Source organism: Cervus canadensis, chromosome 16, assembly GCF_019320065.1.
Source record: "Cervus canadensis isolate Bull #8, Minnesota chromosome 16, ASM1932006v1, whole genome shotgun sequence".
NCBI classification, from domain to species: Eukaryota; Metazoa; Chordata; class Mammalia; order Artiodactyla; family Cervidae; genus Cervus; species Cervus canadensis.
This window is the reverse complement of record NC_057401.1, coordinates 27,358,774-27,378,567: the sequence shown is the minus strand read 5'-3', so window position 1 is coordinate 27,378,567 and position 19,794 is coordinate 27,358,774. Positions and strand designations below refer to the sequence as shown.

The following is a 19,794-nucleotide window of genomic DNA, read 5'->3' as shown; positions in this document are numbered from 1 at the left end:
AGAAGGGATAGGCTACCCACTCCAGTATTCTTGGGCTTCCCTGGTGGTTCAGACAGTAAAGAATATGCCTGCAATGCAGGAGACCTGGATTCAGTCCCTGGGTTGGGAGGATTCCTTGAAGGAGGTCATGGCAACCTACTCTAGTATTTTTGCCTGGAGAATCCCTATGGACAGAGGAATCTGGTGGGCTACAGTCCATTAGGTTGCAGAGAGTCAGACAGGACTGAAGCACTTAGCAGCAGCATGTTTTTCTTAATATCAGGTCTTTGAAAAGTCATTCATTTTTTAGTAGGAATTTAAAGTATCTGGCTTCCCTTAGGTCCCTGGAGGCCTAACAGAGGTCAATGACTCTAAAAGAACCCAAAACCTAAGTTTAAGTTACCTAATTTTCATTCTTTCCTTAAATAGTGCCACTATATTGCATTCCATCACAAATGTTTCCAGAGACAGAAGAAGGAAAGATAACATCTTTTTTTTTCAAGTTACTTTCATGAAATGATAAGGAAAAAAGAATCATTTCTGTTGGGGTTATACTTAAGCTTATCAACTAAAAATGAATTGTAACTTTCAGTGAATTTAAATAAATTGCTAAATGTAAAAACAAAGTACCAGCTAATGAAACATTGGGAGTATCTTCAGATGTATAATGTAAAGTGCTAAAAACATGAAACAACTCCATTCATCACTGCTCTTTCTCCATGATCATGTATTTAAGAAGAAGATAAGAGAAGTAGAAATAGTCCTAATAACTTTGAGTATAATGCAATCTTATTACTTATCAAATAAGTGTGTTTATTTTGTAAGCCAAAGAAATATTATCTTACCTGTACACTCCCATTGCCACCGTACCAGGTCCAATTTAAAGGAAGACAATCTTGACATTTACACATCAAGACAACTGAATCCCCCACGTAAGTGATCAATGGTTTGGTTTTTCCATTAACTTCAGGAACTAAGGAAAATGTAGAAATATACATATTACTAAAAAAGTCTGAATGGGGGGATGTATTTAAGTTGAATAGAATTTATCCTTTCATTTTTTCATTTATATATGATTTTCTTTCTGTAGTTTTAGTTCTATCTAAAATGAATCAATGTACAGTAGTTAGGACAGACCATTGTAGTAGGTATGTAGTGTAACGTAATTGTCAGTAGTATAGAAACAGAAGAAAGGTCTTCTATTATGAGCCCAATAACAGTTATAAATATTGTAATAAACTGTTACATACTTTGGATACGAAAGAAACTTCATGTTTTTCAAGTCTATTTTTTCATCCCACCTACTAAATTACTTTAGAACAAATATTTCTCTTAAAGTTTACCCTTAGATGGCACTTAAGTAAGGAGATAAATTTTTAGGATTTAAAATTCTTAGTTCATACAAATTTATGAAAAGGGTTGGAGAAGGTGAGAAGATGAGAAACAAACAATGGAAATTTAAGAGAGAAAAGAAAGAAAGAAAATGAGATGAAAAATTCTTACATGTGGTTTTGTTTAAAAAAAAAAACAAACCAAACACCTAATAGTCACTGCGATCATCATATTTCATAAAGTTAGAAGCAGATGCCATTAGTAACAGACTAAAACTGAGTACTGAATTTAGAAAAATTAAGTTTTAACGGTATGAATAATTTGGTATATGTGTGCTAAGTCACTTCAGTCATGTCCAACTCTTTACAACTCTATGAACTCTAGCCCTCCAGGCTCCTCTGTCCATGGGATTCTCCAGGCAATACTGGAGTTGGTTGCCATTTCCTTCTCCAGAATAATCTGGTAAGAAAATTAAAACAGAACAACATAAGCAAAGCAATAAAGGTCAACCAGTAGCCTCCATGATGAAATCAATTCCTTCTGATGGGCCTCAAGGGATGTATTAGAGAATGTACACTTACACTGGAGACAGAGACTTATCAACAAAGATGACTTTTGTTGATATTTTTTCTTTTACTAATTTTAGCAGGTTTTGTGTTTTGTTTTTCCTTTTTGTTGGTTTGCTAGCAGAGAGTGTTTGAAATTATGTGTACATTTTAATAATATTATGTTGACAAATTTTATAGATATTGTTTGCTATTCATTTGTTATCCTATTTTTAGATTTTATTTTGGGGAAGGTCAGGGTGGAAAATGGAAAGATCAATTTTAGTTGCTAAATTAGGTTTCCAGAATAAATACATTTTCTAAATGTTCTTGGCTTTCTACTACCCAAAGATAACTGAGCATTTTATGGATATGTGAATTATAAAGATGAGGAAGGGGAAAATAATCATAACTAGAAAATAAATTCTGACTTCTATATCCACTTGTTTGGGCTTCCCTGGTGGCTCAGACGGTAAAGAATCTGCCTGCAATGCAGGAGACCAGGGTTTGATCCCTGAATCAGGACGATCCCCTGGAGAAGGGAATGAAAACCCACTCCAGTATTCTTGCCTAGAGAATTCCATGGACAGAGAAGCATGGCGGTCTACAGTCTACGGGGTTGCAAAGAGTCAGACACAACTGAGCAACTAACACACACACACACACACACACACACACACCCCTCCACATAACCACATGTATAGGGGATAAAAATAGGGTTGGATTTCTTCACAGTTTGTCTTTAGGTGATTAATGTTATAGTGATGAATGTGGGAAGTCTTCCATTTTCCTTATGGTTTCACATGGGGCTAAATACAATTGCACACATCACCCTCTCCTTCATAAGTAAATCTGCCCAGCATAGTGTTGAATGAGGTACTGCTAAAAACAAAGAGATGCAAATGAGAAAGATATATCACCAGTGCAAATGTTCCAGAAATCTTAAGATGGCAGAGCAATCTGTAAGGCAATGATTACTATACCTATTATAACCAAGGAAACCTGTTTTGACAAGATGGAATGATGTACAATTTTACAAATGTGTGAACTGCTAATCATAATTTATAATCACCCCTACTAACAGTTTATAAGCACTTAGTAAGTACCACTAGGGTGCTCCTGAGGAAGGAGAGATGTGAAACATGTATGACTATTGTGACTGAGGTCATCCCAGTCACAAGAAACTGGTGAGCCGACCTTGCCAGAGAATATTCCGAGCACTCCTCCTGAGAGGCTACTAGTGTCCCATAGTCCCTTTTGGTCACCATGAGGCTGAGGGACTTTCAGGGAAATGTGGTCATTATTTGTCCATTTCAAAGACCAGATCATGAGTGTTTGAATTAGTCAGCACAATGTGACAGGGACGTGACAAACGTAAGATTTAGGTCCAGGAAATATCTGAGTTAGAATTATAGTTTCAGTGTTACTAGCGTTGAGGACACAGGTAGATTATACCCTCCCCTACAGTGTTACTGTAACACAGGAACACAATATGTAACGTTGCTTGGTATAGAGCAGTTGTTGTGGTTTAGTTGCTAAGTCGTGTCCAACTCTTTTGTGACTCCATGGACTGTAGCCCACCAGGCTCCTCTGTCCATGGGATTCTCTAGGCAAGAATACTGGAGTGGGCTGTCATTTCCTTCTCCAGTGGATCTTCCTGACCCAGGATCAAATCCACGTCTCCTGCACTGGCAGGCGGATTCTTTACCACTAAGCCACCAGGAAAGCCCTTGGTGTAGAGTGAGCACCACAAAATTCAAACTTTTGTTGTGTCCATGTACTGGTACTGCTCTTCTTAATAGAGCTTTCTTATAATTTACAATGCCCATGGCCTTCCTACATTAGCCAGCTTAATGGCGTGGATTATTGGCATGTGCAGGAAAGATTTCTAGGCTATGTGGAAGACAGAAGAAATAAAACATAGAATGAAAGAACTGGAAGTTCATCTGAATTCATTTCAGAACTTTAAGAATGTATACAAACACCCCTGAATGAGGAAAAGCATCCAAACGGAGTCCTTTACAGAACACCCAGCTCATCTGAGAAAGGTGATTAAAAGGGATTAAAATGATGGAAAATAAAAAATGAATTCACAGGGGACAAGGCCCAGAAGAATGAAAAAACAGTAGCTTTGAGATGCTGGTGGTGGTACCAATTCATCCTTTAGTAATATATATATTTAAAAACTTTGCTGTGAAGCTGTAAAACAAATTCTACTGCTTGAAAAACTCATTCAAGTCCTTGGCTAAAGCAGATGAATAAGTGTTTGTTTGTATAAGAATTACAATGTAAGTATAAATTAGAACAATTTAAATCAGGGGACCTAATTACCTCTCCTTTCCATAAAAAGAAATGAAATTGGTAAAAAGTTAAAAAGAAATTATTGTTTCCAGACCTATGTAGTATATGGAGCAGAAAGAATAAATTGAATAATGACTTTACATATTATTATAAAACCTAAGAATATAAAGGAAATGGCCCATTCAACACCTACTGAATTTAATAAGGCAGAATAAAGCAAGTAATACTTTGATATACCGTGAGTTAAATTTTTAAATACTATACACATGTGTCTTTTTATAATAAAAGTAAAGAGGGTATCTCTCATGTAAGTGTTCTTACTAGATCAAGTTATTTTTGTTATCCAGTTCAATTTCCTCAGTCTGTGGCTACCCCTTCAGGGCCATTTGTAGATCCAGACAGCACTCTTAATAGAAGAACCCATATAAGAAAACCAGAAGCAAAGCTAGCACCCAAGAGAAGACTGACCATACATACTGACATGAACATAAGAACTGTATTTTAAGTTCCTAAAAAATAAGACAATAACTTTAAACGTCACAATGTTAAAAGGTTTAATTTAGATTGAACCACAGAACATCATATTTTGTTTCATTTTTCTGATGGTAGAGCCAGTTTCCTCACGAGGCACTGGAGAAGAAGACAACAGAAGTCTGGGCAGTGGCTGGACTGAATTCCCTGGTGACCTCGGTATTAAATTCCCTACTCTCATTCAGCCCTCCAGTTTTTCAGTCCTGGGCGGCAGGCAGTGAGTCCTGGATGGGTCATATTCCAGGGCACAGATTGGGCCTTGTTTTCTAGGGCTAGGAATCTGGAGGTATAAATAACTCATTCTCATACTCAGCATGGTTTTTTTCTGGTTTGGGAGGGGCTCTCCTCCTATCTGGGGAAATAAGTACCAAATTGAGCTTGGACTGGGAAAGAGTAGGTGACTGCTTTGGTTTAAGGTTAGTAAGACCTAACTGAGAAAAAAGAAGCCACCCAAGGATTTCAGCAAGGTTTGCAGCCAAGTCTGGCCGATAATGAGACGTTATTTTCTTTGGTGTCTCTCTTCTGTGTGTGTTTCCGTATTTGAGATTTTGTTGTGAAGAGGAATGACTGTACCAGGTAAGAATGGAGTTATTCTTGGATCTCCTGACAAAACACCATAAACTCAGTAGCACTTTCTAATCAGACTCCATTCCAATATTCCCAAGCGCTGATGTGGTTTTACTACTAAATGGAGTATGAGAACACAGAAGCACTTTGAGGGATAAAGTCCTACCGGGAAAGATCAACTCTACTTTTGGAGAGGCCACTGGCTTCCCTGGTGGCTGAGGGTAAAAGAATCTGCCTGCATGCAGGAGACATGGGTTCAATCCCTAGGTCGGGAAGATTCCTTGGAGAAGAAAATGGCAACCCACTCCAGTATTGTTGCCTGGAAAATCCCATGGAGAGGAACCTGGCAGGCTACAGTCCATGGAATTGCAAAGAATCAGACATGACTGAGTGAGTAAGCAACGAAAGACCTGCAGATTAAGTAGTTTTGAGCTTGGCTAAATAGGGATTCTTTTCTGAAGCCACAAGGTTCTTTACAAACCTCAGATGGAACAGAGCCACCCTTCTTGAATTCCACATGGAGAGGTACAACATGTACATATTTGGCACTGCTTTTTCATAGTGTAGCTCTGATACAGTTATTTCTAGAGCCAGGCTAGGCTCACCTTAAAACAAGCAGTGCTTTGAAGACAGACTGTGAAACTGGTTTTGTTAAGCACCAGTTAAGGGCACAGTTTCTGCTTTCCCAGCTTGTGGATCTCCCAGACACCTATCCTGCTTCTCAATTTCAGCATGATTCTTTTTGGAAATTAATCAGGCTATGCTTCAGCAGGGGAATGTGTGTTGAAATATGATCGAAATATTGAAATTCACCCACAAGCTAAGAATCAAAAGTGGAAGACAGGTAACATTTGAGACGGCAGAAGATACATTGGTCGGCAGTAAGCCTCTAAGAGGCACAGTCTTGGGAGCCACAACTGGTAGCTGAAGGGTGCTTTACAAGAAAATCCTGGGTATTTTATGAGGTTTGGGTGAGGAACACATGGGTATGCCATGAAAGCATCCCAGTTAAATGTTAACTGCAGATAACTGACAGTGACTGAGGGATACTACAGGGAAACAAAACTCACATCTTGTATTCTTTGCATCTCTTCTGTTTCCTTGATGATACTCTAAACTAAAAGCCAAATGACATTAATCACTGCTCTGGTATGCTTTCTTTGGCTGAGAAGAATGATGTGCATCCAAATTGGAAAAGGCACTATACTCAGGGAACACTAATTCATTCAAACTTCTCCAGAGGTAAGTTGGTTCTGGGTTTCTGCTTATGTTTAGAAATATTTATGAATAGAAGGACAGTGTTAGAGCATTCTAATGTGTCCTGTTGACTTAATGGAACTCTGGATAAAGTAGGACACACACTCTTTGGGTTGAAAGAATTCAAGTTTTAAGACAGTAAATTTGCTGATTCAGACATGTCAGGGAAGGTAAGGTCTAGGAACTACTCGGTGGAAATGAAAGCCCTATGGAGTTGTAAGCTTAGAGATTTCTATTTGCATATTTGTGGACTAGAAAATATCAGCCTGTGTCACTTCCGGCTCAAGGATGTTTAGGTGTTATTGAATTAGAAAAAGATTCTTCCATGTAGTCAAAGCCAGCTAACTAGCATTCTATTAATACACTATACACTTCTATCAATACACTTTGAAGCTGAAGTTCCAACTGTTTCTATATTCTGTTCTTCCCTACTTTGACTTGTTGGATGCTCCCAGGTGGGACAGATGGCTGGGAGAAGAGAGATTTCATAGCACTTGGTACGTTCAAAATCTCACTATGTCTTCTAAGAAGTTCTTTGTCCTATTACTTATTCTTTACCAACAAAGTTTCTGCATCTTGGTACTAAGAGATTTTAACACTGATTGTTATTATAGAATTTTCAGTGTCCACTTTAGAATATTTCACCTTCTACTGAAAAACATGGTAGGCCATCACTGCTCTTTCTCGGTGAAAGGTAATCACTGACATATTAGCCTTTGCAAGCTTCAGGTGTGACCTTTGCTTTCCCCTGTATTGTCACCAACAGACAAACACACAAAGTCAGCACGTTTTTTTTCCACAACATACTAATCAGGGATGTTCAGGGTTTTTTATAATCTTGTAGTACAGTCAAAGATGGAGAAGCTCTATAGAGTTAGTAAAAACAAGACCTGGAGCTGACTGTGGCTCAGATCATAAGCTCCTTCTTGCAAAATTCAGGCTTAAATTGATGAAAGTAGGGAAAACCACTATGCCATTCAGGGATGAGCTAAATCAAACCCCTATGACTATACAGTAGAGGTGGCAAATAGGTTCAAGGGATTCAATCTGGTAGACAGAGAGCCTGAAGAACTATGGATGGAGGTTTGTAACACTGTACTAGAAGCAGTGACCAAAACCATCCCAAAGAAAAAGAAATGCAAAAAGGCAAAATGGCTGTCTGAGGAAGCCTGACAAATAGCTGAGGAAAGAGGAGAAATGAAAGGCAAAGGAGAAAAGTGAAAGATATATCCATCTGAATGCAGAGTTCCAAAGAACAGCAAGGAAAAATAAGAAGGCCTTCTTAAATGAACAATAAAAAGAAACAGAGGAAAACAATAGAATGGGAAAGATGAGCAATCTCTCTTGAAGAGCATCGGAGACCTCAAGGGAATGTTTCATGCCAAGGATGGGCGTGATAAAGGACAGAAACAGTAAGAACCTAACAGAAGCAAAAGAGATGAAGAACAGGTAGCAAGAATACACAAAAGAACTATACAGATAAGGTCTTAATGACCCAGATAACCAGGATGGTATAGTCACTCACCTAGAGCCTGACATCCTGGAGTCTGAAGTTAAGTGGGCCTTAGCAGGAATTACTAATTTTAATTGGAAAAGACCTTGATGCTTAGAAAGACTGAAGGCTAAAGGAGAAGGAAGCAGCAGAGGATGAGATGGTGAGATGGCATCACCAATTCAATGTACATGAATTTGACCAAACTCCAGGAGACAGTGAAGGACAAAGGAGCCTGGTGTGCTTCAGTCTGTGAGGTCACAAAGAGTTGGACACAACTTACTGACTGAAAAACAACAGTAATAAATCAACCAATTCCCATAAAAGGAGAAAGAGGGACTTTGCTGATGAACTGTTTGGAGGTCTCAGGCGCATGCACTCTAGTTGACTCATGTAGTCAATAGCAAAATTTGGTGGGGGGGAGCATCAATTAGAGGATAAAATAGGCTCAAATAGAGGATAAAATGGGCTTTTCATCTACACTCAATTGAAAAGATAACCTTTCTTAGGAAAAGTCATAAGCAATCCACATGGAAAAACAGTAATACAGGATATTTGTAAAAATATACACTAGTCTAGAAGTCTTACAAGATCTAAACAACTATAATATGAATTATTCTGCAAATGCTGTTAAATTATACTCAAATGAAATAATTCCTCCAAGTAATAGTCACCTTAAATAAACACAATTATTTTACCAAGAAGAATCTGGAAGGGCCTAAATTATTAACTATATAAAATCTTTAAGATATAGGACACACTTAAAACTTACACTGTTAAGTGGGCAATTAAAACTAATAAACTGAAAATAAACTGTTTCAAGAAAACTATCAAAAGCAAAAAAGTAAATATTCAGTGGCTCTTTGTATTCCTCAAGCACTTGATTTCAAACCTAGACCTTGTGTAAGTGCTTCTAACAAAAGCCAGCATCAACCTAGTTACTCAAAATAGATATAAATCAAGAGGCCTTCTTCAAAACTGGCATTAAATTTATTAGTGTTAAAGTGTTAGTCACTCAGTCGTGTCTGACTCTTTGCTACCCCATGGACTGTAGCCTACCAGGCTCCTCTGTGCGTGGAATTCTCCAGGCAAGAATACTGGAGTGGGTAGCCATTCTCTTCTCCAGGGGATCTTCCCAACCCAGGGATCAAACCAGGGTCTTCTGTAATGCAGGCACATTCTTTACTGTCTGAGCCACCAGGAAAGTCCCCAAAACATGGTACATTGAAAATCAAAATGCTTCTCTTCACATTAGAGGCCAGAATGATCAGTTCCAAGTAGTAAGTAATTTATTATGAGTTCTAATAAGAAAAAATGAATTTAATATTTAAACTTTGAACAGGTATGACAGAACATACTTCTAGAAAACAGTCCTCTTTAGATGAAGAGAAAAAGCTATTTTTAAAGTTGAATCTCCTGGAGGCACTTTGAGCCTCAAGATTTGATAGGCATTTCCTCAAGACCTCTAGCCTTTCTTTATGCATTTAAAGGAGACATAATAAATTGTTTACTAGGGTTGTGTGTGTGTCCACATGTTTAGTATCTGTTAGCTCATTAGAATGGTTGCAGGGGGCAGAGAAAAAGACTAGGGGAAGAAAGGAAAAGGGAATGGAAGAAAAGAAATAAGGGAAGGAAATTTATATGACATATCTAACATTCACTAGGTTAAATTAGGCAAATGGAGGAAAGATGGTTAAAAGAGAACATCCATGATCAAAATAATCAAAAGATGATAACAGATTCAGCCTTTGCAAAGACCAAAGTGCATAAATACAGGGTTTATTATATTTATTCAGTAGGAACATACACAAAACCACCTGAAGGAAATGAGTCTGTGTGCAGAGGGACTACAGGGAGGCATGAATGAGGGAAAGATCTGAAATCATGGCAGTGATGGAGCAGGCCATCCTGCTATTGATGGGACTCTGGGGACAGTATCCATATTTTGTCAGAGCAGCTAGTCAGATTTCACAATCTTTAGGAAACATAAAAAAACAATTTCTCGTGTGCCCTGGGAAATTAACATGAAACAAAGCCCAAAACATGGCAACAGACTGCATTTTCCAATTACCATCAGAGACAGTGACATTCACTAAGCTGTTAATATCATAAAATATGATTTTTTTGTGAAGATAATTACCCAATTTGAACAACTAGTCTATATTATGAGATTAAGACCTTTAAAGTTTTGGTTTAATGATGGTAAGAGTAAAATACTTTGACTTGTTTTTTTTTTTTTTTTCCCATGAGGGAGAGCTGTGGATTACCTTCTAGGGTTTGACCTTATTTGATTAAAGCAAAAGCAGGCAACCTTTGTGCATCCCCTTATTATTATTATTATTATTTTTTTTTTTTTAGAGCTTCCCTGATGGCTCAGACAGTAAAGCATCTGCCTACAATGCAGGAGACCCAGGTTCAATCCCTGGGTCGGGAAAATCTCCTGGAAAAGGAAATGGCAACCCACTCTACTATTCTTGCCTGGAAAATCCCATGGATGGAGGAACCTGGTAGGCTGCAGTCCATGGGGTCGCAAAAAGTCAGACACAGCTGAGCGACATCACTTTCTTTCTTTCTTATTATTTTGAAATTTTATAGGTCCCTAAAATCTCAAGTCCTAGAGTCACTGATACAGAACACCAAAAGCATAATCTCTCAAGTTAGGAGTGCAATAACTCAGACACCCAGAAGAATATTATGAAAGCTCTGAGTTTAGAGAGCTAAATAAATAAATAAATTCAAAAGACTGCTACAAGAAATGTATAAATAACCTGGCAGCCTGGTCTTTCAAACTAAAACCTGTATTTTCAACTGGGAAGACACTGGGAAACTCCATTTTCACCATCACCACTTATAATTCCATGGAAATCATATGATGACTTTCTTAGTATTGTAATAATCATTTTAAAATTTGAGGATTCAGAATTCTGTGAATATAACGCTAGATTACTTAAAATTATTACTCTATAAATGATTAGTACTGACCTTTCAAATTAAATGTGCCCTTTTGTTGCTTTTTCTTGCCAAAGAAACAAGAATAGCTTCCCATCTGTTTGCTGTCAATGACGGCGACCCTAAAGATAATTTATGTTATTATTTTTTTGTTTGGTTGGTTTTTTTTTCCATTTATTTTTATTAGTTGGAGGCGAATTACTTTACAATATTGTAGTGGTTTTTGCCATACATTGACATGAATCAGCCATGGATTTATATGTGTTCCCCATCCCGATCCCCCCTCCCGCCTCCCTCTCCATCCCATCCCTCTGGGTCTTCCCAGTGCACCAGCCCTGAGCACCTGTCTCATGATAATTTATGTTATTAATACAGGCTTAGTTCTCAAAAATGCTTCTTAATGAAAATGAAAAGACTCAGCCATTAACCAAAAATTTAAAAAAGAAACAATCCTGTAAATGTGCAAATTAGAGTATTAGCATAACATTCAAGTGACAGCAAAGGAAAGAATGCTCAGTCAGCAAAAGTATCTAGAATTTAACTGATTTCATCTAGCCATACAGGTTAAAATTTTATATACTCACCTATATTGGGTATACAGGATACTTCCCGTTGCATTGACGAGATAATTATCCTCAAGTAATGTATCACCTTTTTTCCAAGTCACATTTACTGAATTCAAATCTCCAGATGTGAATTGGCATGTGAGTTCTACATTAGAAGGTCTTTCTAAAGTGATATTTTTTTCTACTGGCATACTGGAGTTTTCTACTTGCCACAAAATAAAACAAACAAAAAAAAGATGTAAAAGTTACATTTAGGGAAAATGCAACATATAAAAAGTTTAAATAATCAACAATAGTGCTATATCTACGGTTACCTAATGTAACATTCCTTTGAAGCATTATTCCTCTGTCAACACAGATTTGGTTCCCCTTATTATTTTCTTTCATAGGCATAGCTGAAAAAAAAAGGTTTGTTGCAACAGTAATGGAATCACAAAAGCCTAACTCTATGATCTTAATCTACTCAAACTCTTGCTAGCTGACAAGGATATAGGGGGAAGAGTTCTATTTAAAGAAGTGCCACATGCTCTTGACAGGGTAGAAACAGTATAACTGGAAAAGCAAAAACTAGTGGGGACAGAGAGATGTGACTGTTTTAACTCCTTATACTAATCATGTTATTGGTAGTTACTACAAGAATGTTTTGTGAATATACTTTGTGTGATATACTAATTCTCTCATTCCCAGTTTTCTTAAATCCTTAAGAACTTGTAGGGATGGGATAAAGATGCAGTTGTGAGACAGAAGAATTTAAATAAACATCCTGCAGTTCTGAATTTTCACTGAATTTGAAATACCAGTGCAAAGCCATTAGGTGATATATCTATATATAAATAGGAATATGTAAATATCAATATATATAGATATATCAAACTTTAGGAAGATATGTAGAGCCAACTTATTAAAATTTTGAACAGTGGTAAATAAAAAAAAAATCAAGTAGGCACACTGCTCTTTCTATAATAATTGTACCACTGGTAATCAAATAATAAAGAAGGATAACTTTCTCTTTATAGAATTCCAACAAATAAATGCAGAAATCATAGGAACAGGCATTTTGCATCAATCGCTGAAATCATCTCAAAAACAGAATTGTGTGTCTCCTGAAGAGGAGCACCCCATTACCTAAGTATTAAGTTTGTCCAAAAAAAAAAAAAAAGTAAAGTGGAAGGGAGCCCTAAAACTTAAGTCTCTCAGTCCAATTACTAGTTTTTAGGAAATACAGAGAATAGGAAAACATTTTAAAACATGAATTTTTTAAAAAGTAAAATAAACTATAATATTTAGGGATGTACACCTAAGTGATAAAACAATTTTAAAAAGCAAGGAAGAGACTATATAAAAATCAGAACAGTGATGCTTACTTCAACTGGGAAGGAAAGGGGTGGGTTTGGGAGGGGACATTGCTTTATAGAAACACATTTTTCCATCTCATGTTCATTAGTATAGTATCATTGAAAGTGTAATGCAAAGCCAAAATGTAGAAAGAAAAAAACCTGAATTTAAAACAGCATAACAGCACTCTTAATTACATTTAAAACTTTACAAAAAGGCTTCTTTAAGCAATGGCTAGGTGCAGTTTTTCGAACAGTGAAGTACAGCTAGTGTGAAGTGCTTTGTGAGTGAGCACATGCTTGAAATGACTACCCATGTAATTCCAACAATGCTGAATTGAATTTTATGCCTAAAAAGCAAAACAAAACAAAACTCCTAGGTATGGAAAGACCTTAACAAAATCCAATTATACAGGAGAAAAAAATATGAGTCAGGTAAAACTGAAGAGATTTATACATTTCAGCATATGTACATGCACAAATTATACTAGATACTAATAACAGGAGAAAATGTTTCTAGATCTGCTGTATTTGGTCCTGAGCTTCTGTTTTCTGTAAATTTTCCTCGCTCTAGGACAGCCATAAATCTTAGTCCTGTCTGTCAAAGAAATCTACTTCTTCCTAAGAGTCTCTATCTTCACCCACACCCTCATTTCAATATAGAATATTCTATCTTACCACATTAGAGAAAGTGCTTTCTCTTGGGTTAAAAATGGCCTATTTAACCTGATGACTTCTTTTCCAAGCTCATGTTTTGTCTGATGTCTTCGAAATATCAGATTTTGCCAGAGACTACTCTATGTGCTGAGTCGCTCAGTCATGTCCAACTCTTTGTGACCCCATGGACTGTAGCCCACCAGGCTCCTCTGTCCATGGGATTCTCCAGGCAAGAATACTGGAATGAGTTGCCATTTCCTTCTCCACAGGATCTTCCTGACCCAGGGATCGAACCAGTGTCTCCTGTACCTCCTGCATTGGCAGGAGGATTCTTTACCACTGAGCCACCTGGGAAACCCGAAATTCCCTTAACTTTGCTCCTGTTTCACAATCCTAACATTGTGAAAATGTGTATATTAATTAATGTGTACATTAATTCTTCCAACTACCCCTAAATGTTGGTCTCCGTTGGGACTCTGCTCGCTAGTCTTTTTACTTTTCAATTTGACCTTCCCAGGTTGGACTCAACTATTATTTCTAATATCCTTTATTTGTAAAACTGTTGGCTGCATTCAAAACTTTCTTCCTGACCTCCAGGCCCACAGCTCCAGCTGTCTACTGAGCATCTAAATCTAGATATTCCAAATGTTCTTCAAACTCAAAAGGGCCAAGGGAGATGCCTTAGCCTTCTCTTCTCCTGACCCCTAAGAAAATCGCATCCAGTAGAATTCAGTTGATTTTTATCTCTGAAATGTCAGATTTGCCCAGTTGTCTCTAATCCCCCTTACTGTGGGGCTTTGATGAGATTGAGAACACGCTACCCCCAAAATATGGCACCTTGGTATACTAAATATCTTAAGCTGAAGGAGTTTGTGAAAACAGCAGAAGCAGGAAGGTCACTGACATTCCCCTTGCCCACCTCTCCTGAAACAGCTCATAAAACCCTGATGGAGAGGTGCCCTCTCGTACCTGGGGGAAAGGAGCATCTTTATCTCTAAAGACAAAGGGACACATAGAAGAATTCTAACAACAGGATTTTCTAAATTTCTCCCAGTTTATCAAATGTATCTCATACCCTCTATCATATTCTCCTACAACTGTCCACTTTTCATCAAGCCTAGCATAAAAATATGCAGATTTAACTGTTTCCTTGGGTCTTCATTTCCTTCTGAAGGATGTGTGTCACATAAAACTTACATTAAATTAATATTCATGCTTTTCTCCTATTAATCAATTTTTTCAGTTTAATTTTCAGACCCAGTCAGGGACCCCCTAAGAGGGTCCAGGAAAATCTTTTCCTCCCCTACACTTTCATTATCTTTCACCATGACCAGAAAAATGACTTCCTAACTTCTCTTGACTACAGTTCCTCTTCTACTTGTTCTCTATAACAACAACAAAGTTGTCCTTCTAAAGCAAAACTTGGATTATTTATCTGCTCTGATTAGATACCTTTCATCTGCCAAAAAAAAAGGGGGGGTATTCTTTTTCTTTTAATCATAGAAGGAACACTTACCATGAGACCTACCATCTTATCTGTAGGCACACTGTTGTATAGTAGAACTTACTCATCTTGCATAACTGAAACTTAGTACAGTTGACTAATACCTCCCCATTTCCCCCTCCCACTAGCCCCTGGCAACTACCACTATATACTTTGCTTCCATGAAAATGTCAGTCACTCACTTGTGTCTGACTTTGTGATCCCATGGATTGAAGCCCACCATGCTCCTCTGTCCACGGAATTCTCCAGGCAAGAATACTAAGGTGGGTAGCCATTCTCTTCTCCAGGGGATCTTCTCAACTTAGGGCTCAAACCTGGGTCTCGTGCATTACAGGTGGATTCTTTACCATCTGAGCCACCAGGGAAGCCCTTGCTTCTTTGAATTTGACTATTTTGGATACCTCATATCACAACAGCCAAGATATAGAAACACCCCATCCATCCATCAATGATGAACAGACAAAAACAATGGGATATATACAAACAGTGAAACATCACTCAGCCTTAAAAAAGAAGGTAATTCATTCAGCAATATACAACAACATTGATTAACTCCAAGGATACCATGCCCATGGACACCACACCATGTGAAATACGGCAGCCACAGGACAAACACTACACAATTCCACACATATGGAGGGGTCTGCGTCTCTGTAGTCTCTGCTCATAGCAGTCACAGCCTTTGCTGGTACCGCATGGCTCCTCAGAAGACTGAACTAGTTTGGTTTATTCCCCTCCTTCATTTTTGAAAGGAAAGCTTAGTTTGTAAAGAAAGTCTCAGGAAGTCAAAATGTCTAGGAGATGTGGCAGATAGATGCACCAGCACTCAAATCTCCAAAACACCCTTTCATATCTGACAAAACTCTGCTTCAGGGATAAAGTCTTTGTAGACATCTGTGAATCTCTTTCCCAAGTCGGAGTTGAGTTTATTCCTGCTGAATCCTGAATGCCGCTCAGCCCGTCTTAACTCTGGCAGGGTTCCCCTGTTCAGAGTAAGGAGAGCCGGGCCTCGCTGCAGGGCAAGAGATGCTGAAGGTCAGAGAACCCAGAAAAGGCTATTTGATTCTTGCATTATACCTCTGGCCCCTCATAGGCTGATGACAAACTTTCCTGGGGAGAACTGGCAGGGAGATGCAATGCCATTATCACTCCTAGCAGGAAGCAGTGTAGAGATATTTATGTTCCAGAAGGTGGTTCCAGGGCACCATGCTCTTCTTGGTGATGCAGTTAACTGGAGCCTCCCAACATAGCAGGAAGTTAGAATATGAATCATTCCCCCATTTCACAAGAGAGCGGCCTGATGTTAGGGGCTCTTGTAGGGGAAGGGCAAAACAAAGTATATTGGACACTTCAATTTCCCCATTTATAAAATGGGACAATACATATTTTATGAGACAATAGAAAGGATGAAATGAGCTATCATGAGAAAAGGAGTAGTCATATAACATAGTAATTGCTGAATAATTACCCACTTCTTTCCTCTCACCATTTATCTCACTGGGGAATATAACAAAGTTATCATGTATGTTGCTAAAAGTTATATATTAATTATATCATTTAATCTTCACAGCAGTTCTACAGTGTTAAGTACCATTATTCTCTCACTATTTCATGGATGAGGAAGCTAAAGCAAGCAGAGGTTGACTATCTTGCCCAAAATCAAGCATAAAGATAATAATAGCAGAGATTCTCAAACTTAGGTGTGGCTGAGTCCAGATTCTCATAACCAATAAACAGTATATCCCAGCTCTCAAAGATGTGAAATGCTCATGACAATGGAAATAACTTCATCACTTTCAAACTATTGAACCAAGATTTTAAATGAAAGAAAACACTACCAGAGATGAAACAAATTTATAACATAGCAATATACTTCTTCTGCTTGCTCCTCAGAAGAAAAGCTATGACAAACCTAGACAATGTATTAAAAAGCAGAGACATCACTTTGCCAACAAAGGTCCATATAGTCAAAGCTATGGTTTTTTTCAGTAGTCATGTACAGATGTGAGAACTGGACCATAAAGAAGGCTGAGCACCAAAGAATTGATGCTTTTGAATTGTGGTACTGGAGAAGACTCTTGAGAGTCCCTTGGACAGTAAGGATCAAACCAGTCAATCCTAAAAGAAATCAACCCTTAATATTCATTGAAAGGACAGATGCTGAAGCTGAAGCTCCAATACTTTGGCCACCTGATGGGAAGAGCCAAGTCACTGGGAAAGACCCTGCTGATGGGCAAGACTGAGGGCAGGAGGAGAAGAGGGCTACAGAGGACAAGATGGTTGGATGGTATCACTGACTCAATGGACATGAGTTTGAGCAAACTCCAGGAGATAGTGAAGGACAGGGAAGCCTGGCATGCTGCAGTCCATGGGGTAGCAAAGAGTCGGACACAGCTGAGCAACTAAACAACAAAGCAATACAGCAGTGTGTTACTAGATGAATGATGTGATTAACATTTTTAATTAAAAATTCGGTTCTCCTCCAGTTTGAGACATAATTGCCATATAACACTATAATAAGTTTACAGCATAATGTTCTGATTTATGTACACTATGAAATGACTACCATAAAGGTTTAAGGGACATCCATCACCTCATACAGATAGAAAATAAATGAAAAAGAAAATATATTTTACCTTGATCAACATATTTTAAACATTTATACTTTCAACTAAATGCTTCCACTAAAAGTGCAGTGTAGCCTTTCTTCTTGCCAAGTCACTCTCCAAGCCCTGTTATCTCACTGCTTTTTATATATGCTAGTGTTTCTGCAGCCTGATTTCCTTCCTGTGGGGAAATCACAAGCACTGAAAACATGTAAAAAGTTTTATCTCTAACATGGAAATATTTTTGGTTAGCAAAAAACTAGTCTGTCTATTTAACTCAATGGACAATGTTTCAACTTCCCCAAAACTCCACAAGTACAATGCATTTCTGCTGTTTCACTGTGTTATAAAAGCATCCATAACATCTATATTTCTCAGACCGTACTTATTTGCTCAGTTTCTGAATTATATTTTTAAAAAGAATGTTCTTTAAATCATAGAGTAATTTACCTCTTTCCTAATACAGTCTTAAAATTTTAAACGTATATGAACCTTTCTCAACATAAAAAAACTGCATAAAAAATCGGCAAAGGACCTGAATAGAAACTTTTCCAAAGAAGGCATACAGATGGTCAACATGCACATGAAGAGATGTTCAACATCACTAATCATAAAGGGAGATGCAAATCAAAAGCACAGTGAGATATCACACCTATCAAAATGGCTATTACCCAAAAGACAACAAATAGCAAGTACTGATAAGAATGTGGGAAAAAGGGAACCCTTGGGCACTACTGGCAGAAATATGAATCGGTGCACCCATTATGGAAAACACTATGGAGGTTTCTCAAAAAATTAAATATAAAAAAAATTAAATATAGAAACACAAAACAATCCAGAAACTCCATTCCTGGGTATTTATTCAAAAAACAAAGAAGCATTAATTCTAAAAGATATATGCACCCCTATAGCCACTGCAGCATTATTTACAATAGCCAAGATATGGAAGCAACCTAAGTGCTCAATAAGAGATGACTGATAAGGAAGATGCAATGTACACACACACACACACACACACACACACACACACAGGAATATTACTCAGCCACAAAAAAAATAATGAAATCTTGCCATTTTGCAACAACATGAATGACTTAGAGGGTATTATGCAAACCAAAGTAAGTTAGAAAAAGACAGTTCCATTTGCAACATGAATGACCTAGAGGTATTATGCAAACCAAAATATGTCAGAGAAAGAAAATTACTAACTGATTTCACTTCTATATGGGATATAAAAAGCAGAACAACTGAACAAACACAACCAACCAGAAACATAGTCACAGATACAGAGAACAAACAAATGGTTGCCAGAGGAGAGGTGGGTAGAGGGTTGAGAGAACTAGGTGAGAGAGATTAAGAGGTATAAACTTTGTTACAAAATACAGAAGTCACAGATGAGAAATATGCAGTGTGGGGAATATAGCCAATGATAATGTAACATCTTTTTATGACTACAGATGGTGTAGACTTACTAGACTTACAGTGTTGATCATTTTGAAACATAGAGAAATATATAATCACTGTACTATGCACCAGGAACTAAAATAGTGTTGTAGTATTATACTGTAAAAACAAACACACTCATAGAAAAAGGTATCAGACCTGTGATTACCAGAGGCGGGGGTGGGGGGAAGGGAAACAGGATGGTGGCCAAAAGGTACAAACTTCCAGTTATAAGATAGATAACTACTAGGGATGTAACTCAAAATGATCAACACCACCGCACAATTGCACTCATCTCACACGCTAGTAAAGTAATGCTCAAAATTCTCCAAGCCAGGCTTCAGCAATATGTGAACCGTGAACTTCCAGAAGTTCAAGCTGGTTTTAGAAAAGGCAGAGGAACCAGAGATCAAATTGCCAACATCCGCTGGATCATCGAAAAAGCAAGAGTTCCAGAAAAACATGTATTTCTGCTTTATTGACTACGCCAAGGCCTTTGACTGTGTGGATCACAATAAACTGTGGAAAATTCTGAGAGAAATGGGAATACCAGACCACCTGACCTACCTCTTGAGAAGCCTATACGCAGGTCAGTAAGCAACAGTTAGAACTGGACATGGAACAACAGACTGGTTCCAAATAGGAAAAGGAGTACATCAACGCTGTATATTGTCACCCTGCTTATTTAACTTCTATGCAGAATACATCATGAGAAATGCTGAGCTGGAAGA

General features: G+C 37.8%; 1 protein-coding gene across 3 annotated transcripts in view; it reads right to left on the bottom strand.

Moving 5' to 3' along the window:
* The window catches only part of EMB (embigin), a 122,617-nt gene that overhangs the window by 14,354 nt on the left and 88,469 nt on the right, over positions 1 to 19,794 (bottom strand). For 2 of the 3 annotated variants that reach the window (XM_043488930.1, XM_043488932.1), the window contains exons 4-7: positions 11,834 to 11,914; positions 11,538 to 11,721; positions 10,987 to 11,075; positions 825 to 952 (exon numbers count right to left, since the gene is read on the bottom strand). In XM_043488930.1, the coding sequence (XP_043344865.1) occupies positions 825 to 952; positions 10,987 to 11,075; positions 11,538 to 11,721; positions 11,834 to 11,914 (482 nt within the window). The remainder of the gene's footprint in view (positions 1 to 824; positions 953 to 10,986; positions 11,076 to 11,537; positions 11,722 to 11,833; positions 11,915 to 19,794) is intronic. The other variant, XM_043488931.1, reaches the window with a different exon arrangement.